Raw genomic sequence first — 16,861 nt, 5'->3', positions numbered from 1 at the left:
AAAAGACGTCGTTTATTAGCCGTAGTTCCTATCTAATGACTCATCAAACGACATTCATTAAGAAAGTGTTTATATTAAGAACGTTCACAATTTGAAACTTCAGACTTAACCAGAATGGCCATAAGATCAGTGTTGCAAATCGCAGAAATAAAACCGGCGGCGGCATTGCTTTGACTTGTAAAAGTACTGTTTAGATGAGTATGAAGACGCAAAGTTTTGAATACGGAGTATGGCAAATGATCTTTAAAAATATAACCATCAATTGTGTTGGCATATATAGACCACCGGCTTTGTCGACGCCTACGCAATTTATTAAAGACTTCTTCAATTTCCTGGAGGACATTTTTTCAAAGTATTCCAACCTTTTGATCATGGGGGATTTCAATCTGCATATACACAAGGACACTAACACTATATGTGATTTAAACAGGTGTTTATGTGCTATGGGTTTGCAACAACATGTTCATTTTCCAACACAAGTGTTTGGTCAGAGTCTCGATCTTGTGATCACAAAGGTCGCAAATGGTGTTGAACGTATCTCATGTGAACCCGATCCATTCTTGTCCGACCATCGTGTAGTAAGAGTTATTACAAAAGTGAAAAAAGAAAACATCATCAGTAAGTCCATTACTTATCGAAACTTTACAGACATTGATCATTCAGAATTTTCAAGTGATATTTCTGAATTTAAACTGGAAAGTGATGATATTGATACATATGTGGAACTTTTTGAAGATGAAATGAAAAAGCTTGTTGATAAACATGCGCCTGAACAAGAGAAAATGCACATTTGCCGAAATCCAAAACTCTGGTTTAATAAGGGGATACACCATCTGAAACGAGATTTGCGAAAATCCGAGCGTTTAAGGAAGAAGTACCAAAACCCGAAAGACTAGGAAATATTTTAAAATGATCTCAGTAAATACCACCATGAACTTAAACTCGAAAAACAAAGATTTTTAAGCCAAAAAGTGCTTGAATATAAAGGAGATTCAAAGAAATTGTATAGCTTTGTGGCTGACCTTACAGGTAGCAAGTCTGAGAATCCAATGCCGTCTGTTGAACATAAAAACGATCTAGCTGATGAGTTCGCCGATCATTTTATGGAAAAATTTCAGAAAATACGAGGCGATTTGAAAGATTGCGAAAAATATAAACCAAACGTTAGAACTGTGCCCGAGTTTGAAAAATTAAGAGAACTATCTGAAGACGAAGTTAGAAAACTCATTAATAAAATTCAAACAAAGTCCTGTGAAATTGATGTTGAACCGACAAACTTGTTGAAATCATTTTTGGAAGACCTTCTCCCTTTCATTACTAGACTAGTTAATCTTTCATTGGCACAGGGAGTTTTCCCAAAGCAGTGGAAACAAGCAATTGTTAGACCTCTGTTGAAAAAAGCCGGCCTAGACTTAATATTTTCCAACTACAGGCCAGTGAGTAACTTACCATTCTTGTTCAAATTGATAGAAAAAGCAGCTTTATTCATATTGAATGAACATGTAAATTAACACGACCTTCTGCGAAAAAAAAACAATCGGCGTACAGACAAAATCATTCGTGTGAATCGGCTCTCCTTAGACTAGTAAATGATTTATTGGATGCTATGGAACATCAGGAAGTGACTGCATTGATAGCATTAGACCTCAGTGCAGCTTTTGACACAGTGGACCACGACATCCTTTTGGACGTTCTTAAGTGTCAATACGGGATCGGCGGCATTGCATTAGATTGGTTGGACTCATACCTTCGGCCACGTAGCGGCCGTGTAAGTGTGAACCAGACGATGTCTTCGGTGCGTGAACTAGCATGTAGTGTCCCTCAGGGAAGCTGTTAAGAGCCTTGGCTCTACCTTACGAACGCTGGAACCATATTTGACATTGTCCCCCCTTCCATTTCTGTATACGGCTTTGCCGACGATCACACTGCAAGCAATCGTTTTGTACCCAAGCCAGAGCTTGAGGCTCAAACCATTCACGAACTAGAAGAGTTTGCTTCGGAGTGTAACGATTGGATGAAGGGTAACAAACTCAAAATGAATTCTGAAAAGACTGAACATATAGTATTTGGAAGAGCCCTACAGCTGAAAAAGTTAACCATCCAGGAGATTGACATTTGTGGTGACAAAGTCGAGAAACAGAATACCATCAGAAACTAATGGGCATATTTGGATAACACTTTGAGTTTTAAAGATCACATAAAGATCAAGTGTAGAAACGCAATGTTGAACTTATTAAAGATCAAAAGTATTCGCAAATACCTGACACAAGATGCAACCGACACCCTCGTTCTCTTTTTAGTGATTTCACACCTGGACTATTGTAACGTCGTTTTGTATGGGATTTGTGAGTCTGATTTAGCAAAATTACAAAGAATTCAAAACATGTGCGCTAAATTAGTTTTGAATCGTAGAAGAAGAGATAGTTCGAAGCAGGCACTCTACGATTTACATTGACTGCCGATCAAAGCAAGAATTAACTTTAAGTTTCTCACGTACATGTTCAATTGTCATACTGGACATGCGCCAACGTTTTTGATTGAACTGTTAACACCAAACGTTCAAAAGCGTTCCACCAGATCTTCAGAGTCCGGCATCAAGTGTTACACCGTGCCATTTAATAAACGCAAAATATTTAGCGACCGAAGTTTTAGCACAATTGGACCCAAACTGTGGAATAATCTACCATTGAGTCTGAAACAAATCTCCTCGGTTTACTGTTTTAAAAGAAATCTGAAAACGCACTTCTTTAAAGACTATTCCTCATTGTTTTAGCAAGTCTATGAACTTTAAAAATAGTGACATTTGTGACAGTTTACTACACGATTAATATGCATCTGTATTTTTATTATTATTTGTTATCTTAATTGGTTTTAAGATGTGCTATAAAAATTTCAGTTTTATATAATTCTTATATTTTAATTTGTTGAATTGTATTATGTATTTATTTATTTATTTTTTTTATCTTTTATTTATATAGATTATGTACAACGCCATTGAATACGTTTAAACGTAGAAATAGGCGTTATAGCAAATAAACCAGTTTCAGTTTTTATATTTGAAACAGTGTTTTTTGTTGACGAAAATCTGTGATTCTCAAACAATACGTAATTATAGACTTGCCTAATAATTCAAACCCGCATTATACCACCGCACGGGACAAGTTGGTGAAAAGAATTGAATTGCACAATCTGTCATGTTGATCTTACCGCTGATTTAATGCTGTCGGAGGGTGTCAGACAGAAACGAGTTGAAAGGAGAGTCTGGTCAATTATGGCATTGATGAGCGAAATAACATTATATTTGCATTTGTTTAAAGCGACCTATCGAGTTCGTAATTTGCAGTTGACTAGCTTTGAGGGTGGATTTATGGCATTGCTTTCGAAGTGGCATGTACGGTTTATTCTAAATCAGGATCGTGCAGTTGAAGTTCTTCATTTGTACATAATATACAAATGTAGACTAATGAGTGCATTTGACATTCGGAATAAACATAGCTGTTTAGTTAAGAACATGTTAATGAAGCAAATATTATATAACCTACCATGTATTACCTAACGTCGGGGCGATCAGTTATTAACATTGGTTTAAAAGCTTGTTTTGTTTTTTGTTTTTGGTTTTGTAGGGCATTCTGCCGTTTCCTAAAGTATTTCAGTCATATCAAACACATATTCCAGTAACAGTCAAAGGTCCTACTTGAATTAGAGGAAGGGGTAGAATGACCGTACAAAGGCTTTCATTTACACTCTCCGCATAAATTATATAAACAGGCCGATGATCGGACCCGCACTCCTTCGATATGAAGTAGAGCAATTCTCCAATTGATCTAGCCGGCCCGACGTGTTAATTGCGGTTACTTATAGTTCAATACATGGGGTGTTTCTCTGCACGATAGTTGTTAGTTTATTATTATTAATAAAAACTTCACAACTGCATTATATCCATGGATGTGATTGCTTATTGTGAGTGTTTTATGTCTCTGATTACACCACTCTGGCTAAACCAGCTTTAATACCTGGCCCATACCTTTTATTTCAAGATATAGGAACAGTTATTATATTAGCTGTCTCTTTCCGCTTGTTTAAAGCTTGGTGGCTATGAAGAGTTGTGCGAACATGGTCGGCATGAAGTCAGGACTTACCGAATTTGCACTTAAACTAGTCGGATAACTCTCCAAGACATCACTATTAGTATTTGTATAGTCTTGTTTTGTGTATTAATTCCGGCCTGAACTGTTCACCATCGAAGAATTCTTTTTTACATCTGAAACGGGCAAATGACCCAAAATGCTTATTGTAAGATTTCGTAGTTGCATTCAAAAGATGAAGACACTCCAAAAAAACAATGCATATTTCCTACTCGGCACACACACACATAAAGCTTGGTACAAGATAATGGAATATGCAATAAGTACAATATAACTTCAAGAATTATGTATACGAATAATTAATAGTAATGCTTCAAATTATTTGCGATTGTTTGAACAGTTTGATTGAAATAGGTGCAGACTGGGTACTTTGAATTTGAACTGTCGACCTATTGCATTCAATGTTGTTTGAGGAATAATGCGACTAAGAAATACCATGTATTTTTTTACTATAATCACAGTGCAAGTATAAGAATTTATAAATTTATCATTTTAACATTTATATTGGTGCGTGTTTTTCGCGGATTTAAAAAATGAATAGTTTTGGTATAATTGTAATTTCCAAGTACCTCGCTTTGGGGAACACTATACATTCTGCAAACACAACAGCTTTCTTAGAATTAAGGGTCTATTACAACAGCAACAACAACAGCAACATTTATTCAGCAGTAAAGCTTATACAAGCTCAAAGCCTAGAATATATATGCATTATACAATTTATAAGTAATGGTAGAAGATAGAAATTGGACGATAGTGTTATGAACTGGTTAACATGGTTAGTTATTAAGTGAATACCTAATTGCATATTATATTGCAACTGTACATCTAATATTTACTAATAGCTTACACGACATAAGATTGGAAGAATTTTCACTATTATTTGGAGAAATAAACATTTGTGAATACGAATGTTATATGTGGGCGTGCCTGAAATAACAATGTTAAGAATCTTATCTACGTGAAATATTTTAAATAAATTACTTTAAACTTTTAAGTAAATTACGTAATGCACTGTTTCGTCATATTATAATACAATTCTTTTTGTGTGTCTGTTATGAGATATAAACAACAACAACAACATTAATTCATCAATGAAGCTAATACGAGTTCATAGCCCTCACATATGAAAATGAGCATTAATTTAATATATGCAAGAATACAACAACATTTATTCATCAATAAAGCCTATACAAGTGTATAGCCCTCACATATGAGCATTTATTATATACATGTGATAATACAACAACAACAACAACAACAACAACAACAATATTTATTTATCTATAAAGCCTATTCAGGTTTATAGCCCTCACATTTGAAAATGAGCATTAATTTTATATTTGCAAATGATGGCAAAACACACAAGGTACGCATCCTAACATGTATATGTTTCAATTTTACCATTAACATCATTACTTTTGCTGGACATAAATCTTTCAAATATATTTATTGTTGACCATCTGCAATAGTGCGGTTTAAACAGTTTTTTCGTAGGTGTGCATATATTGGACATAATAGTAGGAAATGATATTCATTTTCTATTACGTTCATGGAGCATAATTTACACTTCCGATTTTCTTGTTCGATATTGTTATACCACCCCCTTTCTATTTCGAGATTATGTGATACTAATTGCGATTCTATATTTTGTTTCATTTACTTTATCTAAATATGATTCAAATGTAAAATGTGTTTAAATAGGCAATACGATGAGAGACGTGGGGAATTTATCTCTTCACCATGCTATGTTTGTGTATACATATCCATAATCCTTTGTTTACGAAGCTGTAACTGTACTTCAGTAATGTTTTGATTGACCCATAGTCCAGACATCCCACTGTTTTCCAAAATGCTTTTCACGTGCCAAGCACAGTTTTCATCGCCGTAAGTATTATTAGAAAAAGATTTGACTCGTTTAAGGTGAATAAGTCATCTATGTTCGTATTAATGTGCTCTTGCTTGTCATTTGCGAACATCATGAACAACAAACATTAGCTGGTGCCGCCTTGTTTTACGCCATGTTGAATACTGATGGGGTCTGACTATGTTTGATTAAACTTAATTATTGATTTAACAACACTATACATTGCTCTTAAGGCGTATTGCAGAAACAGCTTCATCAACACTGATATTGATGGCTTTATTTCTGATCATTTATATGGAAATAAGAGTGCGAACACAAGCAGTGGACGTTTTAGCGGAGGTATTTCTGAATATTTTAAACATCATTTAAAAAACAAAATCAGAGTAATGGACAAAAGTCAAGCAGGTATTATTTGGATAAAATGCTGTAAATCTCTCTTTAAGGTTCATGTAGAGGCTTCATTTTGAAAAATGTGGGACCTCTAGCATTGAACTCAAATTTGACTAAAGGAAGAGTGCCACATTGAAAATACATATTTCCTTTTAGGATGTTTTTCCTTCAAACTGCTACCAATTTTGTACATCAACGTATCATACCATCCACAAAATCAATCAAAATACAGAGCGATTTTAACACAAAAAAACAACATTATTTTCAAAAATCTGAATCATGTTTATTCAACGTAGTTCGGTGGAAAAGTATAGCACAAGTGAATAATATCGACATTGACGAGGGCAAGTTACGCTTAAATAGTAAAAAGAGTTTACATATCTAGAAATATCAAATCTCGAACACATGTCATTTCATCACCATGGGGGCAGCCATTTTTAAATTAATAAAATAAAAAGACACATGCTAAAACTCACTCATCGCCTAATTGACATTCCAAACGGTTGACGATGACAAATGCATTGGATTATAATCTTTCCGTTGATGTTTGCAAACTGCACGATCAGACCTCATAAACACTCAAAAAATTAACTATGTAAGAAGAATTTCACCAATGTTTACAATGGTTGTCGAATCACATCTACTTATATTATTGCGCATAAAATAGTACGCTTACAGACTGACAGAAAGATCGATACGTAACTCCGTTCAATTCATCACGGTATCCTATTCTATTTATAATATATAACAATACATCGCTTTAACAATCTAAAAGTAGAAATAGTTCTTTAAAACGGAGTTTTTAATAACGGAAGTGAAAACAACGGAAGTTGGATGGATATTCTGTGAGATGCACTTCGGCTCCAGAAAAACAATACAAATAAACTAAAAAAGACGTGTGGGGACAATTTTCAGCTGGAAAATATTTGAAATAGGGTAAGTGATGATATCTCTACGTGGTCATTTCAGTTATTTAGTGCGATCTCTTGCTGATTAATGTTAATAGTTGTTTTACTAGTTGCGACAAAACTGTCAAAATAAGTATGTGTTTTCTCAGGTATGTGTATACACATACCCGGTTTTCTCACCACTGCACGTGGTTTCGACCGATTTGTTTTGCACGTTTTTCTTTGGAGCACAGCGAGAGCCACGCTTTCAAAATGGGTAGAAGGAATCGAAATATAAAATCAATCGGTTTGCCAATTTCTTTATATTCCTTTACAATTGTATATGTCGTCTGCAATCTATTTCAATTTGAGATGGTTTAAAATTTGCAATTTGGTTGAGAGGTAAATAACAAAATTGTTAAGCCTTTGAAATAGAATTGTGACTCTTATTATCCACCATACCTGGATTTTAAAAAAAAGTAGTAACGTTTTAGTTATTTTCAGAACTTTGTTTAGGAAATTTATCCAAAAAAGGCAGTTGAATAAAAACTCATTTGTTGTTTTATGACAATAATTTTCTGTGAAATGTTGCTAACTTGACCTTGTATATGTATATAGCTTTGTATTTATTCAACTTAAGGTAGTGCATATCCTTCCTAACTTTAGATTGAGATTTTGTAAATTAGTGTAAAAATGTATTGATTTTAAACCAAAATTTGAATAAAGCACACAAATATTGAATTTCAAAAATGTGTTTATGTTATTCTATCCGTCTTTAGCTTTAAAATGATATATAGTTTGACCATATTGTACCACATTGAATGAAGAAAAACCAAAGCGAAGTTTTAATGATTTTTTTTATCCCTCCCATGAACCTTAACATAGACGTTGATGTTTACATAGGTCATATCTACATTCCTCCAAAAAATTCTAGTCTTAATACAAATGATATAGATTTTTTCGATACCCTAGAATGTAACATTGAGCGATATAAAAATCTGGGCAAAGTGTTTATCACAGGAGCTTTAAATAGTAGATGTTCAAATGTATGCGACGTTCTAGATTTTGACATGTACATTGACGATGAAGAGTTGTCAAATCGTGTTTACATCCCCCGCGTGCAAGCAAAGACCACGTGATTGATACAAATGGTAAACGCTTGTTTGAGCCCTGCCAATCGACTTCGTTCATTATTGGTAACGGGCGAATGCACGAGGATCTAAATATAGGAGAGTTCACTTTCCACTCACATAGGGGTAGCAGCCTTGTGGACTATCTACTTTTAGAACCAAAAGATATCATTCTAATAAGTAACTTTAAAATACTTCAGCCAAATGAGCTCTCTGACCATTCGGGCATACTCCTTAGTCTCGCGTCAATACACGCTGCTGACCAGGAAGGCAACAAATCCGAAGCCGCATATGATTTTAAAATAAAATGGGACGACTCAAAAATAGACCCGTTTAAGAATGTCTTATCGCAATACAACACGCAATTGCACTCACTCGAACAGTCCATTTTAAACGAGCGCGACATTGCTAAGATATCAAATGACTTCATACATATTTTAAAACATAGTGCGATAGAAGTGTTTGGAAAAACAGAAATAAATAACAAAAAACATAATAAAATTCACCACAACAAAAAACCATGTTTTAATAATGAATGTTATACCTCCAGAGCGGAGTTTAATAAACATAGGAATACATTTCTAAAGGACAGATCCAATGAACATAACCGACAATTTTTTATCAAATCGAAAAATACATATATACGCACTAAACGCCGAGTTAAGCAAAAATGTATCGCGAATGTGTTGAGTCAAGTGAACTCTGTGTTGTTTCCAGATCTAAGTGAGGACGATTGTGATTTTGGACTTGCAAATGTAAAACAACGGCACTCTATGAACACTTTAGACAATTATATTCTGACAATGGGAGTAATACTTAAAATAGCTCGCGCGAAAATAATCACTTAAGGGCTGATCCAGACTTAGATAAAGACATTTCGCTAGAAGAGGTAACTATTGCTATCCGCGCACAGAAAAATAACAAAAGTAGCGGTATCGACACGATATGCGCAGAAATATATAAAAATTCTATACCGGAATTGTCATAAGTTATATTAGCACTTTTTAACAGAATGTATAAAAATAATGTATCCAGCATTGAAAATATAATCTATTTGTATACATCATTTTGTGTTGTACTTCTCAAATACATGTACCATGTCTTTGCTTTCTCAAACACATACTGTGTATAGGCTATAAATTTGCAATATGCTATTAAATGCCGAATAAACGGTATGTTATGTTATGTTATATGTATTGCAGAAACAGTACACCTGAGTTCTAAAATTAACGTTCGAGCGACTAACATTGCTGACGCGCTATAAACATTATAAGGGCGTCTATCTTTTTTATTCCTGTTAATTGTGTTTAGCTGTCAACTTTAAAATAAGCCTCATTATAATCATTGTAGTTGATGTTTGAATACTGATATAATCGCCGAAAATTTGCACTCACAAAACAAAAACTAACATTTAAAGAAATCCATCAGATCACAGGATCAGCATTATTACTAAAAGCCAATAATCATCGTTTACTAATCGACACATTTAAAAAAAAACTTGACATATTAAACTTGTTATTAAGGTTCTTGGGAGACAGACTTTAAAGAGCCGTATTCCCTATCGATATAAATCACAAAGCGTTTTCCAAAGTATGTCGCATATGCCATCAATAGAAAAGAGCTTTTTGAAAACATCAAATGTTGATTTATATTGACATTTATACAATACTTATACACAACGCCGACTTTACAGAGCGACAGGTAAATTGAGCAATTTTTTTTTCGAATTCAGCTACTTTTTAGTAGGGCATGTCCACAATTACTTGTCTTTCCATAAAGATGTCTTTGCATATATTAAATATGCAACACATTGTATGTATAGATTAATTACTGGCTATTGTTTGGCAGTGTACAGAATTAAACGCAACTTTCAAACATGTTTCCTTTGAATAATTTAATTACAGCACAATGAAAATAAATCCAAGATTAATGTCAGACAAATCTATTTATATTAATCCCTATCTATTTATATTAATACATATCTATTTATACTAATCCGTATCTATTTATTTTAATCTATAACAAGTGTTCAAGTCAACAAATAATAAATTATAGATAATTTGTATCGATAATCAATATGGCCAAAGATGTTTATTCATCGGTATACAGTGTATATCCTTCGTCCTTAATACCTCGAAACGGTTATTATTTGCACACAGAGATGACAGCGGTAAATACGGAAGGCGCCTTTCATTTGCATAAAAGACGTTCGATTTTCTTTCGCGCATGAGAGGTTACGGAGCTGAGATGTGAAAGGTGGTGAAAGGGACTTAGATACGGTCATGTTTTAAGTCAGTGTATGAATAAATACATGTTGTGGTGATATTATATACAAATAAGACGACGAAAAGGTATATTTATTTTAATTATTTTACATCTTAAACTATGTTGTTCCCATTTATGTACGTTATGTTTGCAATAACATATAGTTCTGATATAATTAGATGCGGCTATCGCGAGTTCAAGCATGATCCGATGATAGTCACCGGTGGCTATGCCTTATGACTTATGTATGTCCAAACATATTAATATTATAATGGCGTTTTATCAATTGAATATAGTGCAAAACGTTGACATTTATATTGTCAAATCAAAACTTTAACTTGTGGGCATGCCTCCAAAAAGTATTTATATATATGTTAGTTACTCTTGTGAATAATCTTTGAAAAATTAAATTGCTATGAATTAAACGTTGCTACCTATTTGTTTTAATATGATTTTCATTATACTCGATTTAATGGGGGCTAAATGTGCGTTACGGCGCGCGTTTCACTCTGTTCTTACCTCCACGTCCTTTGAATTGACGCTCCAATACGTCATAAAAAAATATTTAACCTATTTATGCCTAGTGGACTCTCCTATCCTTCTAAATTGGATCAATGTATTTCCAAAATTAGGGATGTCTAGTATATATATTTCTATATTAAGAATATTTCTTACAGAAATTCCTTTAAGCAAACAGCGCAGACCCTGATGAAACGCCGCACCATGCGGCGTCTCATTTGGGCCGACTGTTTGCCAAGGCCTTTTTACTAGACGCTAGGCATAAAAGGGTTAATGATTTTCTGAAAGTAGTATTGGGATTTGTATAGGCAAAGGGTCACTAGGAGAAAAAATAATTGCTGATTGTAACCCTATTTTCTCTTAAAATTATGATTGAGGATTTGAAATATGTCTTTGTTTAAAAAGCGTGCTCGCTATATGGATTTTGTATTATTTTGCTTCCTGGTCTTCGAATTCTTTTATAATCCGTGTCGTTGTTGCCAATTCAAACTCGTCTATCAAAATTGCATAATTTATTTGATAGGCACTCAGGGAAATTTAATAATGTGTATTATTTGTTTTTGAATAAATATCTTAAACATTATTTTCAAGTTTGAGTTTATATTTTGACAATCATTGTCAATATTTACTTTGTGCTAACTGATTCAGATATCGATCGGATATGGGTTATTTGTAAGGCTCTTGAGTGAGGTATGCTGGTTTTCCCACCGGATTACTCAAGCGTTCACCAATACTTCAAAATTACATCGAAAATACTAAATTTATCTCAACCCTTTAATATTTGAGGTTTAATGCATGTGCGTAAAGTGTCGTCTCAGATTAATCAGGGACGACACTTTCCGCCTTAACTGGATTTTTGCTGAGAAGAGTCTTTCTTGGAACTAAAAATAGCATACAAGCGGAAAGTGTCGTCCCTGATAAGCCTGTGCGGACTGCAAAACTAATCTGAGATCAGCATGAAACCCCTTTTTTCACAGAGCGCGGCCCTATAAACTCGCAGGCTTTTTTTAAATTAAAGGCACATTTATACAATTTCAATTATATATTATAGCAATCTAGCATATGAAAAACTGAACATTATAAGACTATAAAATACCATATAACTTGTAAAAAAAACTGTCGATCAACGCCAAGTCTAGTGTTTAACGAAAAGTCTAGTGTTCAACGTCAAGTCTAGTGTTCAACGTCGAATGAGATGTAAACAGTCGTTAAACTGCTGGACTACTGACATCCTCAGTCGAGAGCCACCGATCACTGAATGTTTCGACCCATTAATCTCGATACATTCTCCTGGTGGTGGGTCCGCAGGGGTTGATCAATCCCCTACGTGTCAGTAGACGGCTGCCAGCTCCTCTCTTCTCTCCTCAGCCAAAGCCATCTCGATGCTCTCTCCGCTGCATCCCCAAGTCTGTTGACCGCTCGCTTTCTGTCTCTTCCTGTCAGGCCAAGTGCAGTGAAAAGTCTCCAGAGAGACTTTGACGGAAATCCTCGGACGCTGACCTCCACTGGGAATAGCCACGTGTGCCACCCCTTCTCCTTGCATTCCCTCTGCAGATCAGCATATTTTGCTGTTTTCCTCTCCATCGCCTCATCACAGCGCGACTCCCAAGGAACTGTGAGTTCAACCATCACCAGACACTTGTCCTTTGCCGACCAGATCACCATGTCGGGGCGTTGTGTTGTCTGGACTACACTTGGGAAAACCAGCCTGCGTTTCAGGTCAACAACCATCTCCCATGACTGCGCACGATCTAGGATCGATGCTGCTGCTTCTTGATGGTTTCCCCTTCCTTTACAAACTGCATCTTCCTGGTCTCTTTCACAGTCCTCTTCTTTCGCCTCTCCCTTTCCACTATGTCTGCCAGTTCTTGGAGGACCTTGTCGTGTCTCCACCTGTATCTTCCTTGTGTAAGGGCTGTCTGGCAAGATGATAGTGTGTGTTCTAGCGTGCCTATCTTTCCGCAAAGTTGGCAGGTTGGGTCGTCACGTTTTCCCCATCTGTGCAGGTTTGCTGGTGAAGGTAGCAGGTCGTAGACTGACCTAAGCAGGAAACTGATGCGCAGAGGTTCGCTACGCCAGATATCCGCCCATGTCATCTTCTTTCCTGTAGTCTGCCACTTTGTCCAAGCACCCTGGCACCCCATTGCCACTGCCCTTATGCCTCTATCTTCTTCTTCGGCCAGACGTACCTCTGCCTGGACCATCTCCCTCCTTGTCCTACTGTCCGCCTTCTTCCAACTCCTCGTCTCCGCAGAGCCCAGACAGTCAAGTTTAGTGTTCAACGTCACGTTTAGTGTTGAACGTCAAGTTTATTGTTTTATCAACGTTAAGTCTAGTGTTTAACGAAAAGTCTAGTGTTCAACGTCAAGCCTAGTGTTCAACGTCAAGTCTAGTGTTCAACGTCAAGTCTAGTGTTCAACGTCAAGTTTATTGTTTTATCAACGTTTAGTCTAGTGTTCAACGCTAAGTCTAGTGTTTTACGAAAAGTCTAGTGTTCAACGTCAAGTCTAGTGTTCAACGTCAAGTCTAGTGTTCAACGTCAAGTTTAGTGTTGAACGTCAAGTTTATTGTTTTATCAACGTCAAGTCTAGTGTTCAACGCCAAGTCTAGTGTTTAACGAAAAGTCTAGTGTTCAACGTCAAGTCTAGTTTTCAACGTCAAGTCTAGTGTTCAACGTCAAATTTAGTGTTCAACGTCAAGTTTATTGTTTTATCAACGTTAAGTCTAGTGTTCGTGAATTGTTTAAGAACATGCCTTTTTAGAAAAAGAACAGTTTGATTATAACATCCGTATGCCCGTGTGGAACGCATGACTGGATGTTTTAGTTATAAATTTTATAATAATCTTTAAAAACAGATAGCAAACTATGAGAAACATCTATTTCAATACATTTTAACTTTTTGAAATATGTTGTTCCAAAAACCAATGTATTGCAATACTCATTTGTGTATTGTTACAGCCTTAAGAATCGCAAGGACATGTATTTAGCGTTTTTTTTTAATTTGATTCACTATCATAACCAGGTATATTATTGTTTGATTTTGATTCAAGAGTTATTATATAGACATGCGTTTGTCCCAGTGTTTGCTATCTCAAACATTCGATAGCTTTAATGAGGTTTTGATGTATGCAATTCTCTCGCATTTCTACAGTGCATTAACGAGATTTTGTTCTTACGATAAAAAACGATGCATACTCTAACGTGCCTGATTTGTCTATCTTTACCTTTTGTGAACGTATTTTATTACGGAGATCCGCTAGTTATTACATCAATACATCAAGTGTGTGTTTACTTTACCCGTCTCATTCACAAAAGCGGTTTGATAGATCGTTTGGATTTACCAGTATAATTATGTAGGTCCGTTATGTGAGTCTACACTATTCAAGAATATGTGTGTGCTTAAAATGCCAATCTCAAAGAATACCCCATGTAAAGGATCACTTGTGGATAAATGGCCATAAATGTTTATGGGTCGCGGCAGGCGCTTTCTTCTACCTGCTGTTGTGTAGTGTAACATCAATCACAACAGTGCGCACTTTTCAACTAAAATAGAGTTTATGCTTGATATCATTGAATATGGGTATATTGTTTAATATTTATAGCAAATATATAGTAAAATATCTTTGTTCCTAAGGAAAAACGTATGATGAGGTTTTAACTTACAAGTCTGTTAAATATTCTACAAGTTAAAACCATTCGGTTTTGGTTCCCTTTTCAGACTGAAATATGGCAAGAATGCAGACTTTAACAGTGGAGAATCTTTCGGATCACCAAACCGACCACATCGGAAATAAACGGCCATCACTGGTCCTGAAAGAGGGAAGCGATGGTCCTCACACAACAAACCCCAGTATGCGCCGGATGTCCCGTTTCGAGGGCCGCCCTAGCGTCCAGTATAGCCGCCGGATGTCCATGGTATCCCGATCTAGCGTAACCGGAAGTTCCTTCGGAATTAAGAACATTGGACTATTTCCCGTGAAGCTGCAGAATACGTACAAACTGCAGCCGGACCACAGTGAGGTGTTCAAACCCGACAGTGTGCGTGCCATTATACAGGAAGTGCTCGATGAATGCCTGAACGGTGAGAAGTACAACCCTTCGCAGTGCCGAAGCCTCTCACAGATGCTCACGGATCTCATCAAGTCACGCGTGAAGGACATTGGATTTCAGCGCTACAAGTATATAGTGACGGTGACAATTGGTCAGGACAGTGACCAGGGATTCCGTGTAGTCAGCCGGTGTCTGTGGAATAAGGACACAGACAATTACGCCGAGGCTAGTTACAACAAGAATGGTTTGTTCGCGGTAGCCGCTGTGTACGCGTGTTATTTCGAATAGGTCTTTGCTAAATTAATTGCAGCTTACATGACGGGTGAGAGATGTTTTATTGTTATATTATTTGTTCTGACAAATAAGCCAGCAATGTCTAAGCTGTAATGACAATATACTGAGCTGCGAATGTGTGTGGAAGGCTATAGGCAATGTTCCGCTTAGTAAGCTGATTGTTCTTTCCATGAAGATGAGCTAAAGAGGAGTGCTTTACCAATTTTCCATTTCATGTCATAAATCGATTTAAGATGACCACCATGTAAAATAGTATCATTTTCCAATTTTAAGACAAAATCATAAAACATTAGATTGATATCGTTCCTTTTTTTCCGATCTTGTTATTATAGTATTTAATCCCATTATTGATTAAATGTGTCCTAAATTCGTAGGTCGTTTTTTTCAACACGATAAAGGGACCAAACGAAGTTGTTTGAAAGCTCTGTCAATTATGTATATTCCTTTACTTTTCCACACAATTCGGAACAAGAGTCTATCAAAACCTTAGTTTATTTTAACTCTGTAACATTATTATTAAGAGACATCGTTTGTGTTTTGTATCGGTATTAAATGCAAAACTCTGTAACATAATTGATAATGATAATCGTAGTATTCCGTCTTATATTCACCCAAGTCCGTCCCGCTATAAAAACAAATAATAAGAAAATCAAAATTATAGTTTCTATACAGGTTTCCGAATCTGTATGCAAATGGAGTATAACATATTAATTTTTATACATTTAAACTGTATCAGAAACGATATTAACATCGTTGTCGTTTTCAGCTACTTGTACAATTCACAACGACTGCATAAGAAAGTCGTAACGCAAGCGTCTGTTCGAGAGTTTAGTATTCGACCACCTCAATCTTCACTTACGAATAAAATACGCATTCATATTATGTAAATATTTGGAGTGTTTCCAGAGAATATGACGATGAGCAATATTGAATAAAATAAAAAGTTCAAATAATATTCTTTTGCGCGTCACTCACACACGTCTCACTGTCGTTATTACACGCTGATCATGTGTTTGTGATTTCATTTGAAAAACGCTTTAAATGTAAATTATTTAGTTATTGTTTTACGACGACCAAAATGAAACATAAGTCGTTCATAAACCGTACTACCATTTAAATATGTTCTCAAAGGCATAATGTCCTAAAGCAAGTGTGAATAGTTGAAATATTTGTTGTCTCAACGGGTCTCTGAGATTCTCAAACAATGTGTAATCATAAACTCGCTCAATTCTTAACAACATTGCAAACGTGTATGTCGTCTTCAACAAGACACCATTACACGAGACAATTTAGAGAGAACAACAGATCCGTACAAT

The 16,861-nt window shown here is 35.7% G+C and overlaps 1 protein-coding gene across 7 annotated transcripts; it reads left to right on the top strand.

Moving 5' to 3' along the window:
• Positions 1-8,800: 8,800 nt before the first annotated feature.
• On the top strand, positions 8,801-15,914 carry LOC127874471 (dynein light chain Tctex-type protein 2B-like). 7 transcript variants are annotated; one of them, XM_052418823.1, is made up of 2 exons: positions 8,801-9,305; positions 14,920-15,914. In XM_052418823.1, the coding sequence occupies exon 2, from the start codon at positions 14,928-14,930 to the stop codon at positions 15,537-15,539; it is 612 nt and encodes a 203-aa protein (XP_052274783.1). In that variant the 5' UTR covers positions 8,801-9,305; positions 14,920-14,927; the 3' UTR covers positions 15,540-15,914. The 7 variants fall into 7 exon arrangements, with proteins under 7 accessions (XP_052274783.1, XP_052274782.1, XP_052274784.1 ...); XM_052418822.1 differs by lacking the exon at positions 8,801-9,305 and adding an exon at positions 10,569-10,767; XM_052418824.1 differs by lacking the exon at positions 8,801-9,305 and adding an exon at positions 14,446-14,554.
• Positions 15,915-16,861: the final 947 nt, after the last annotated feature.

Source organism: Dreissena polymorpha, chromosome 3 (assembly GCF_020536995.1).
Source record: "Dreissena polymorpha isolate Duluth1 chromosome 3, UMN_Dpol_1.0, whole genome shotgun sequence".
Classification (NCBI taxonomy): Eukaryota; Metazoa; Mollusca; class Bivalvia; order Myida; family Dreissenidae; genus Dreissena; species Dreissena polymorpha.
This window is presented reverse-complemented; position numbering and strand designations above follow the sequence as displayed.